Consider the following 11,720-nt stretch of genomic DNA (forward strand, 5'->3'; position numbering starts at 1 on the left):
GTGGTTTGGTGCTTAGAGCTGGACTGATTGGATATTGCATTTCTGGTCCAAGGAAGCATTTATGAGAATGTGAAAGGTCAGTTTGCTGACACGGCACCTTCAACAGAGCAGCCCCGTCTTGGGCCTAGACATTTATTTCCGCAGTCCACCCTTTTGGTCAGCCTCTTGGCCACTCTAGCGGTTTGATGAAAACCATTGGCCTTAGTATGAGTCAGTTATCATTACATCTTTGGGTCCCAGTGTGGTGTTCACAGGAGAACACATCAAGTTCAAATTCTAGGAGTTGACTATGTCCTCTGGTCTCTTCCATCATCCTAGGCCACGAGAGACTGACCATTGCCTAGGCAACGGCTGCCCACATGCACTTAAAGCTTTTGAGAGAATGCATGTGTTATGAAGACAATTTTTAACAACGAGACAATGTCCATGGTTTGAACACTCCTGAGTGGGCATCCCCATGAACCAGCTAAACTCAAATAAATCAAGAAATGATCCACAAGAAGGAGATACTCGACTTACAATGTGCTTACAGCCTGGCAAACCCATTATAAGCTGAAAATATCATAAGTCAAACATGCATCTAATACACCTAACCTACCAAACATAGAAACTCAGCCTGAAAAGAAAGTGAAAGTCGCTCAGTTGTGTCCGACTCTTTGTCACCCCGTGGACTACAGCCGACCAGGCTACTCTGTTTGTGGAATTCTCCAAGCAAGAATACTGGAGCAGATTACCATTCCCTTCTCCAGGGGATCTTCCCCACCCAGGGATCGAACCTAGGTCTCCCGCACTGCAGGCGGTTTCTTTACCATCTGAGCCACCAGGGAAACCACCTCAAGTGTGTTCAGAACACTTACATTATCCTGCAGTTGGGCAAAACCATCTAACGCAAACCCCATTTTATAATAAGATGTTGACTTTCTCATGTAATTTATTGAATACTGTACCGAAAGTGAAACAGAGTGGTTGTGTGGGTCCAGAACAGTTGGAGTGTGTCAGTGTTCACCCTTGTGTTGAGTGCTGATGGGGAGTGTCAGTTGCCGCCTGGAGCCACGAGAGAGAATATCTGTTCGGACATGAAAAGGAATTTCATCCATAAGAATAAATATAACATATTTAAAATAAAATTTAGGAAAGAACAGAGAGGATGACTCTTACCTAACAGGTATGAAAACATGATATTTCAAATGGAGTAGTTGGCACAGAAAAATGAACCCAGCTAGAGTCACCACTGACATGCAGAAAGCAACCCCTGATGCTGTAGGAATGATGATAAGCTTTGTCTTTTGAAGAAGTTCTTGGAAAATCCACAGGGTGGAAAAAAAAAGCCTAATCATCTCATTTGAAAAAGTTATGTTAGACTCTTCAAAGACACCATCTAAAACTAAAACCTGTTGACATTCTGACTGGAGACGTGAGATGCATTTATGTGACAAACTTCAGTGGCTTCATATGTTGTGTGCCATTCTAAGTGTTTACAGACATGAACACACAGGATTCCCGTGACCCCACAAGGAAGGAGCTCCCTGGTCCCTCCCCACCACCCCGAGCACCTGCAGCTCAGCACAGCAGGGAGCTGGGAGGTCACATGGCCAGTGGAATATTCACCCAGCTTCCCTGGGCATCACCCCTTCTGTGCCAGTGCCCACAGGCACAAGCCCCAGACCCACTGCATGTGACAAATCCCTCAAACACTGGGAGGTGCAGTCCAGCCATTTTCTCTTGCTTGGGGCTCTCATGGGACTGCAGTCAGGTGACAAGCAGGGCTGCAGCCCCCGGTGAGTCCAGACAGGCTGGACATCCATGGTGGCCCAGGCACCTGGCAGCAGGTGATGTCAGCTTTGGCTGTGAGCTCCTCTGAGCATCTCCTCATGGCTTCACCCAGGGCAAGTGTCCAAGGGAACTCAGAGAAGGAAGCTTTCTCTGCAGCCCAGAGGTCACGGGGCCACTTCCTTTGCAGTTTTTGGTGGAAGGAAGCCCACAAGCCCACCCAGAGTCAAGAGATGGTTTCTAGACGCACCTGTCAATGCAAAGAGTGTCAGCCTGTCAAACGACTGCAAAATATAGACAGATCAATGAGCATTTGTCCAGAGCCAGGCACTGGGCTAAATCTATTTATATGATGACTTAAATTACACACAAAGAGAAAACCCACAGTCCCCAGATGGTGTCACGTGTGCTAAACCTCAGGATACAAAATTTAGACTTAACGCCTCACGTAATTGTAGTCTCACCTTCCTCAGAAATGTCACCTTAATCAACCACATGGGGTTTTCTGCTCAGCACCATGAAGTCACCTGTCGTGTGGGAGGTCCAGAGGAAGAAGAGGCAACCCACATGGTAAAATGTATGTCCTCCCTGCTCCCTTTCCTGGCATCTGGGCCCAAAATATGCCCCCCCACACACTATTTTTTGCTGACTTCCTCGCCCATCCTCCTCTCTATAGAAGCTTCCATGTTCTAGGACTCCTCTGCATGCCCTCGTGTCCTGCTATGAAATGCTACCAGATTCATGAGCCCTTGGGTGGAATCAAGACTTTCAAATTTACTCAGTTGAATCCTGCTTTTTAGCCACACTTTTATTTCTGTTTAAAATAAATAAGCCTGAGAGACTGCTGAGCCCCATCCGTCCGTCGCCACCTACTCCGGACACAGAACATCCAGTCATGGATAAAAACGAGCTGGTACAGAAGGCCAAACTGGCCGAGCAGGCTGAGCGATATGATGACATGGCAGCCTGCATGAAGTCTGTAACTGAGCAAGGAGCTGAATTATCCAATGAGGAGAGGAATCTTCTCTCAGTTGCTTATAAAAATGTTGTAGGAGCCCGTAGGTCATCTTGGAGGGTCGTCTCCAGTATTGAGCAAAAGACGGAAGGTGCTGAGAAAAAACAGCAGATGGCTCGAGAATACAGAGAGAAAATAGAGACCGAGCTAAGAGATATCTGCAATAATGTACTGTCTCTTTTGGAAAAGTTCTTGATCCCAAACGCTTCACAAGCAGAGAGCAAAGTCTTCTATTTGAAAATGAAAGGAGACTACTATCGCTACTTGGCTGAGGTTGCAGCTGGTGATGACAAGAAAGGGATTGTGGATCAGTCACAGCAAGCATACCAAGAAGCTTTTGAAATCAGCAAAAAGGAAATGCAACCAACGCATCCTATCAGACTGGGTCTGGCCCTTAACTTCTCTGTGTTCTATTATGACATTCTGAACTCCCCTGAGAAAGCCTGCTCTCTTGCAAAGACAGCATTTGATGAAGCCATTGCTGAACTTGATACATTAAGTGAAGAGTCATACAAAGACAGCACGCTAATAATGCAGTTACTGAGAGATAACTTGACATTGTGGACATCGGACACCCAAGGAGACGAAGCTGAAGCAGGAGAAGGAGGGGAAAATTAACCTGCCTTCCACCTTTTGTCTGCCTCATTGTAAAATTTACACAGTAGACCATTTGTCATCCATGCTGTCCCACAAATAGTTTTTTGTTTACGATTTATGACAGGTTTATGTTACTTCTATTTGAATTTCTGTATTTCCCATGTGGCTTTTATGTTTAATATTAGGGGAGTAGAGCCAGTTAACATTTAGGGAGTTGTCTGTTTTCATCCTGAGGGGGCCAATATGGGGATGTGGGATTTTTATACGAGTTATAAATGTTTGGCATAGTACTTCTGGTACATTGTGGCTTCACGAGGGCCAGTGTTAAAACTGCTTCCATGTCTAAGCAAAGAAAATTGCCTGCATATTGGTATGTCCTGGTGGGGAATAAAAGGGATAATTGGTTCCAATAAAAAAATAAATAAATAAATAAATAAAATAAAATAAAATAAAATAAATAAGCCTAAAAGTACTACCATGAAGATGAATGTGGCAGGAGCTACGTTTCCTCCCTAGACACACTGGTCTGGGTGGCCTCCTGATCAGCGAGCCTTCTGGGTCACCCCACCCCACCCCCAGTCCCACCTACTCCCTGGGGACTTGGGGTGGTGCTAACCTGAACCCTGAGGTGTGGGCTGCGCAACAGGGGGCTGGGTGAAGACAGGTGAGCCAAGCGAAGCACACCCTGACCCGACCGCCCTGACTTCCACAGGAACAGGGCACTGGAGGCATCACAAAGGGATGACTTTATGGAAAGTCAGCCTGGATGCTGGCTGACTTGTGGAAAGTCAAGATTTTCCACCCAGGAGAGCCTCTGCAGGGAGGCTGCCCCAGCCTTCACTTCTGTGTCCACAAGTCCCGCAGCTCCCTGTAGGGGCCAGCCCCAGGTCCAGATCCAGCCAGTGCAAGGCCTGTGGGCAACCTCTCACTCCTCGAATTCCAAAGCCCTTTTGTTAAGTCCCATCTGGGGTGAGAAAGCTCTGCTATGCACTGCATGAAGATAGAGACAGGGGAGGCCCTCGGGGCCCTGTGAGTCAGGGAGCAGCAGGTGGGAGGGCACAGTTCCCACCCTTTTCCTGGCATCCCAGTTCAAGTTCTGCAGGTGCACCATGGCATCTAGGGTGCTGGCCTCAGAGCCACCTGTGTGAGTCCTGTTTGTCACTTTGCCTTCTGTGGACACCACGGCACAACAGGAGGGCTGGTCAATGCTGCCCTGAGTGTGGCGAGTGTCTGGAAACAGCCTCTGGGAGAGCAGCCTGTGAAGCGTCACCCTTGGGGTGAATGGTCAACACGAGGGCAGTGCCGGGGGCGGGGAGCAGGACTGGGCCATTCCCAGCTGGGGGCACTAAATATCCATTCTGCTGCCCAGTGATGGTGACACTGACAGGTGCCATCTCCTACTGATTAAACACTCCTTAGGAAAAGAAAGTCCACTGTGCGTCTTAAGTTCTGTACGCCTTCCGTGGCAAGCTGTGCTAAGACTCATTTCACCTGGAAGCCCAGAGAAGGGCGGGAGGGGTGTGAATGAGTAAAATCCCTATAGATGCCACAGCTCCTGAAACGTATCCTGGAAGCTCTCCTAGTTCCCTCTCAATTCCGACCTTGACTGACCTGGATTCTGATGGGTACTCCCCCTACCCCGTTTGCATCAGTTACACATATTTTTAGTTTTTGTCTTTTGGTAGGTGCCCAGAGTTGTTTGTGGAAAGAGGATGACATAAGCCGTTCCTAATTTCGCTTCCAGGGAACATGACCAGTGAGTCATCCCAGCCGTCTGATCAGCTCAGCACGCGTGCAGCTCCTCAGAGGGCGTCCCATGCCTCGGACTCCATCACACTGCCTGCCCTCCTGTCCAGCCCCGGCGGATGGTCCGACATTGTGCAGACACAGCAGCCAAGTTTCTGGGGTCAGCAGCTCAGGTCCTCTGCGCTCCCGTCTGACCATCAGAAGTCACCAAAGCTGAAGGTCCAGCTCCCAGCCGCGTCCGCTCCCCGCCCCCTGCCTGCCCTCAGAGCCAGTGAGAGGAGTAAAGTAACAGCATCGACCCTTCCTTCTCAACCTTCTGAGACAGTGAGCAACTCAATGAGTAGCTGCTGTTAACTTTTTTATTGAGTAAAATAGCAGAGCACCGTGCACTTGGAAAGCAATTAGAAGAAAGACACAAGTTAGAGACCCCTGGCAGATCAGAAAATGCCCAAGGAGCCTGTGTCTGCGGGGGCAGCATGGGGAGGGCACGACCAGTAGGCAGTCACCCACCGCAGGTGTGGGCGCTCTGCAGGGGCGTGAGTGAGAGGCGGTCAGTGGCCTGCCTGACACCCAGTCCCCTATTAATCCTGGCAGCTAAACTTCACCAGGTTGATGGTGTTCATCCACGGGACGACGTAAACCTGGAAGGAGCACAGCTTTTCCTGTGAAAGGAAAGAGGGGAACAGTGGGTCAGGGTTACAGTTAAAGACTGAGGTGCACGCCCCTCCAGCCCCCCTCCCCAGAGCACTGGCACTGAGACAGGTCCAGAGGGAGGACCCAGGGGCCGGGATACAGGTCCAGGAAACCCCTGCAGAGGTGGGGCCTGGGAAGGGTGACCAAGGAGTGCAGCCCTCCCTGAGGCCAAGACCCCCGAGAACCAGCCAAGCCCCCGGGAGAGCCTGGGCTTTGGTGAGTGGGCAGCATCTTAGGGTTTCAGCACGGTTCAGGCCTCTGTGTGCATACGTGTTAAGCTGCGTCAGTTGTGTCCAACTCCTTGTGACCCTATGGATTATAGCCTGTCAGGCTCTCCTGTCCCGGGATTCTCCAGGCAAGAATACTGGTGGCCATGGTCTCCTCCAGGGCATCTTCCTGACCCATGGACCGAACCCCCATCTTTTATGTCTCCTGCATTGGCAGGTGGGTTCTTTTCCACTGGTGCCACCTGGGAGGCCCTTACAATCCTCTAAAGCCTACTAATCTGGGGTAGGGGTGGGGGACAAGGATGGGATTAAAGGGCCCTTTCTTGCTCCCCAGCAAATACCCCCAGCTGTGTCCTCCATCTGGCAGGCAACAACCCCTAAAGCATGTGGTGCCCCAATTCCCCGGTGGAAACCCCCTATAGACACACAGCAGTCATGTGCACACATGCACCCTTCCCCATCACATCCCCAGCCACAGCTGTGACGTGTCCCCAAGGGTACCCCCAACCCTGCTACCAGCAGGCACATACCCTCTTCAGGTGCGGCTGGTCATGGAAGGGACAGCTGTCTAAGTTGGTCTGGGACTTGGTACATGTAGTCCGGCCAAGCTTCACGTCCAAGAAGTAGTTCATCCCCGACACAACCTGGACATGCAGAGAGCAGACACAGTTAGCACACTCTGTGACCGTGAACATGTGCACGCACGCGTACACACACACACACATGGTTACCTTCCTCCCAACACACCCCAAGTCCACGGTCACAAGTTGCCAGGGCCGCACCCTGGAAGCACAGTGGCTTCTTGACAGCCCCTGTATCCCAGGCCCTCCCTGGAACTTCTTTACCAGCTGCTCCAACCAGGCGTCTCCCACAGGGACCCAGAAAGGGGAATCCACAGGCCAATATGCTGACCAGGTCCAGGAACAGAAGGCACAGCTTTGAGGAGGCAGCCAGGGTGCGGACAAGCAACCGACCAGCGCCCCGGGCCAGGGCGGGGCCTGAGCACAAGGTGCGGCCATAGCCCACGCCGCGGCCATAGCCCACGCCGCACCCACAGGAAGGCTGCTGCCAGTGACTCCACTTTAGTGGAACTTCAGTCCCCACCGTGGAGCCCATGGCATCCCATTCCCTGTATGTAGTCCAGGTTTATTCACTCCCTCTCGGAGAGGGGAAACCAAGAGCTTCACATTCACAGATGTTCAGGCCAACAGAAGACTGCCTGGCATGCCTTCCTCTTAAGTGTGACTTCTGACAGTGTGGCACATCCTCTGGGTCTTTTACACTTGAGGTTACAGGAGAGATGTGAACTCTAGCCTCACAAGGGCACTCGAGACGTGCCTGGTTAGAACTTGCAGAAGCATGAGGGGCAGGGACCCGGCTCCAAGTCCCACCTGGTGGAACCACAATCCCTTTCTGCTGTCACTTTCCCATATGGCCAAGGAGCTAGTGTCACCCTGGAGAGGAGCAGGCTGGGGGGCAGGGACCTGGCAAGTGAGGAGAGCAGTCCCATTCAAAGGGAACGGCACCAGCCCACTGCCACGGGAGGAGAGATGGCTGTGGCCCTGACTCATCTCCTGTGGTTTCGGGAGAAGGGAGCAGGAAGCCCTGAGGCTGGCAGGCAGGACGACACTGCTGCTGCTTGTGTGGCTGCATCCCACTCTCCAAGGGGACACAGGCCAGATGGTCTCAACTCTAGCCTTCTTTCAAGGACCAGTGCAAAGCCCTGTAGCCCTTCCTGATTCTCCCTCCAGCCCTCTTCCCAACTCTGACAACAGGCTCCTCTCTGGCCAGAAAGCCAGGCAGAGGTCAGGCTGTCAGCAACGGTGTGCCCATCTCAGGGTGGGGGTGTGACGTCACAGCCCAGAGGCTGCTCCTATGGACATGACATGTGGATGAACCACAGTCCACGAGCCTGTTTCCTTAGGCCAGGCCCCCTGCCGTGGGACACACCTGAGACCACAGGGCCCACTCATGAACTTGTCTGTTTGCTGATAACCTCCAGGTTCTCTGGAGAGCAGCCAGGCCCCCTGCAAGGAGGCTGTTTGGTGTGTCTGACCCCCAGGTCACTGCGTGATGATGAGAGGACCACGGGAGGCCAGGTGTGTTCAGTGGCACCTGCGGAGAGGAAGCTCAGAGGAACTCGCCTCTTCTGTGTGACTCAAGGCTCAGTTCGAGGAAACATCAAGCCAAACCCAGGAGCCGTGACTGGCCAGAAGCAACGCCAAGGTCATGAGACAGACCGGCAGCTGCCCCAGAGTAAAGGAGATCACAGGACAGAGGCTGAGGTGGGGGGCCCAGGAATATCCCTGGCTGTAACGGACATAGTGGGGTGTCAGTGACATCTGAATAAGACCTGTGTATCAAAGCGTCAGGGTTGATATCTGATTTTCAAAATTGTATTGTGGTTACGGAAGAAAAGGCTTGCTTTTACGAAATATACACAGAAGTGTTCACTTTCAAAAACTTCATAAAATAAATGCATATAGGTACATCCCTACACACAGGTACGTAGGGAAGAGATGGATCACGCAAATATGGCAACTTTCAACAGGGCATCTGGGTGAAGAATCTACAGTGATTCTATGCTAGGTACTGTTTCTGAAACTGCTCTGTAAGTCTGAAATTGCGTCAAAATAAACAGCTAAAAGGAAAAGGTGCTTAAAGAATCACTCAGTGGGCAGTCAGGTGTGAGTTTCCTTCGTCTGTGGTCATTTAATTGACAGCTCACGATGAGCCTCGGGACCCAGTGACCCCAGAGCTTACCTAGCAAGCTGGCCAGTCCCGCGAAGGGCTGCAGGCGCCGGGAAAGGCCGGGGGCCACGCCCGGGTGAGAAGCGCAATTGCATCCTTGCCGATTCCCGGGGCCTCTAGGGGCTGGGGGCTGCCCTCCCGAGCGAGCTCGGGGGGCCCTCGGGCGGGGCTGGGGACTGCGCGCAGGCCTCGCCCTCCGGGGACCGGGCTTGGGCAGAGTCCCCGCGCCCCTACCCTGAGGCCTGACCTGGGGCCCCTGATCTCCGCACCCTGCCCCGTCGGACGCACCTGCTTGCGGGCGCGCACCACGCGCATCGCGCGGCTCTGGTAAGCGTCGTTGCTTCGCTTGTTGAACTCGCTGACCGCAAAGGACAGCGCCTCCTGCACGCCCTCCTCGTTGACGTCCGCCTCCATCAGGCCGCCCAGTAGGCGACCCTTTCTAGGGCCCTGCGCGGCCACAGGGCTCAAGGCCAGGGCCAGGGAGACGATCAGGGCGGCCAGCAGGAGCAGCGGGGCGCGCGGGGAGCCCACCATGGTCTCTCAGATGCAAACAGACTGCAGTCGAGGGGCGATCCGTGGATGCTAGCATCGCCCGGCGGGCCCCGGCGCCTTTATGACCCGGCCGTGGTGGACCGCCCCGCCCCCTTCCACTTGGCCTCGCCTCTTCCGCCCCGTTGCCCGGCCCATGTCCTTCGCCCTAGCCCCGCCCCTCCCGGAGTCACCGTCCTCCTGACCCCGCCCACTCTCTCCCAGTCCCACTCTCCTCCCTTGGTCCCCAGCCTCCCCGCCGGCCGCAGGGCCTTTACGCCTGGGCTGTGGGGGACAGCCTCGCCAGCTCCCGCTTGGCCCCGCCTCTTCCGCCCCGTTGCCCCCCCCGGGATGCTCGGTCCGCCCGACCCCGCCCACTCCCCCAGTCCCGTCCTCCTCCCGTGGTCCCCACCCGCGCTGCCCCCTCCCACTTGGCCCACCTCTTCCGCCCAGTTGCCCCGCCCACGGCCTCCACCCTAGCCCTACCCCCCCACCCCACCCCCGCCCCGGGTTCTCGGTCCGCCCGACCGAGCCCGCTCCTCCCCAGCCCTGCCCTCCTCCCGTGGCTCCCCATCCTCCCCTAGTCTGTCCCAGAGTCCTGATCTTGTTCCCCGGCGCTCCTCGAGCCGGCTCACCGCGGTCTTTCAGAGGGTGTCCCCGCTCCGGGCCGGCGAAGCTTATGCACCCGAACTCTGTCTCCTGGCCTGAGAGGGCGTCTCGGCCTCCTGGCCGTCCGGGCGCCTGCTCCGCGTCTGGGAGTCCACAGAGAGCACGGCGGAGGTTTCCGAGGCAGCGGGAGGAAGACCTTGGTTGCGCCCTGTCCCGGGAAGTTCTTCCCCATAGAAGCTCATCGGGTTCTTTTTCTCACAACTCGTTTACTTATTCAACCGCACACCTTTCTGGGGCTTCTCCCTGGCCAGGGTGTCTGGGGCCTGTAGCTGGGGGCGGGGGACTCTTGAGGCGGTAGAGCCCCCGCTTGACCGAGGGGTAATGCGAACCCGTGCATAACTACATTTTCTAGGAGACACATTAAAAAGTGTAAGATGGTAACGGACGACCCTATATGCGAGACAGCAAAAGAGACACAGATATGAAGAACAGACTTTTGGACTCTGTAGCAGAAGGAGAGGGTGGGATGATTTGAGAGAATAGCATTGAAACAGGTATATTACCATATGTGAAATAGATCGCCAGTCCAAGTTTGATGCGTGAAACAGGGCGCTCAGAGCCGGTGCACTGGGACAACTGTGAGGGATGGGATGGGGAGGGAGGTGGGAGGGGGGTTCAGGATGGGGGACACATGTACTTCCATGGCTGATTCATGTCAGTGTATGGCAAAAATCACTACAACATTGTAATTAGCCTCCAATTATAAATGAACACATTTTTTAAATGTAAAAAGAAAAAATGTATAATATTGCTTTTTATTTAAGTCAGTATATCCAAAATGTTATTTCAGCATATACAAGCAATTGTGAATGACAACTTTTACACTCTTCTGTGTGTGTACCTTTTACCCTTGGAGCAGATGTCAAGGCCAGTAGGGCCCAGCTTTAGAGGGGTGGGGTGGGGATGGGGTCAGTGATCAGTGATTAAGATCAAGGGGTGATGGGGGCTTGTGTTGGAAGTGAAGGGTGAAATAGACATGGGTGCCTCTGGATGCTGGTCAGGAGGCCTCTGAGAGGACAGACATTTGGGCTGAAACCTACCTAAAGGGCAAGAAGTCCTGCCGACACAGAGGAAGAGCACTTCAGGCAAAGGAAGAGCCAGTGCAAAGGCCCTGGGGTGAGGCTGGGCCACCCTGCTCTAGGGACAAGAGAATGCTGGTGTTTAGGCAGGGAAGGGGTATGACCCGGAATTTCACCCTGACAGCTGGGTGCACCCTAAACTGTGGGTGGGGGAACCCCTACCTTGTGGGTGTGGGAGGGATAGTCCCTGAGGGAATGGATGGAAGCCTGGGACTGATCTTGCTCCTCTCCTCAGAAAGGCACATCACTGGCTCTGGTCCTCTGTCCACTGCTTAGAAAACTTGCTTGATTCTTAAAAAATCAACTTTAATGAGGTATGACGCACACACAATAAATGCCTTATTTTATGTGTCCAGACAGGAATTTTAGCAAATACATACATTGGTATTACCTCCCCTCCAAGCTCTAGAACACTTCCATTAGCCTGAAATTTTCCTCCTTCCTCTCTGTGGTCAATCTCTTGCTCATCCCTGGGCTTGGATGATGCACACCCCTGTCTCTGTGGACTGAGGCCTTGCTTGTTCTTGAACTTTCCACAAATGGCCTCATGCAGTGTGTTCCTCTGGGTTTTGAGCATACAGACTTATAAAACAATACTTTTTATTTAACCCAATATGTCTAAAATATTATCTCAACATATACAAG

General features: G+C 53.2%; 2 protein-coding genes across 2 annotated transcripts; one reads left to right on the plus strand and one right to left on the minus strand.

Moving 5' to 3' along the window:
- Positions 1-2,623: 2,623 nt before the first annotated feature.
- LOC101105269 (14-3-3 protein zeta/delta-like) lies at positions 2,624-3,806 on the plus strand. The gene has a single exon (XM_042229646.2). The coding sequence runs from the start codon at positions 2,666-2,668 to the stop codon at positions 3,401-3,403; it is 738 nt and encodes a 245-aa protein (XP_042085580.1). The 5' UTR covers positions 2,624-2,665; the 3' UTR covers positions 3,404-3,806.
- Positions 3,807-5,481: 1,675 nt separating this feature from the next.
- CST3 (cystatin C) lies at positions 5,482-9,388 on the minus strand. The gene is given in 3 exon segments (NM_001280713.1): positions 5,482-5,790; positions 6,579-6,692; positions 9,088-9,388. Coding segments are annotated over 3 exon segments (441 nt in total). The 5' UTR covers positions 9,334-9,388; the 3' UTR covers positions 5,482-5,709.
- Positions 9,389-11,720: the final 2,332 nt, after the last annotated feature.

The sequence above is a fragment of the Ovis aries genome, chromosome 13 (genome assembly GCF_016772045.2).
Source record: "Ovis aries strain OAR_USU_Benz2616 breed Rambouillet chromosome 13, ARS-UI_Ramb_v3.0, whole genome shotgun sequence".
In the NCBI taxonomy this organism is placed as follows: Eukaryota; Metazoa; Chordata; class Mammalia; order Artiodactyla; family Bovidae; genus Ovis; species Ovis aries.

Excerpts from the sequence above, each read along its gene's own strand:
- LOC101105269 (XM_042229646.2), top strand. The coding sequence starts at position 2,666 with ATGGATAAAAACGAGCTGGTACAGAAGGCCAAACTGGCCGAGCAGGCT.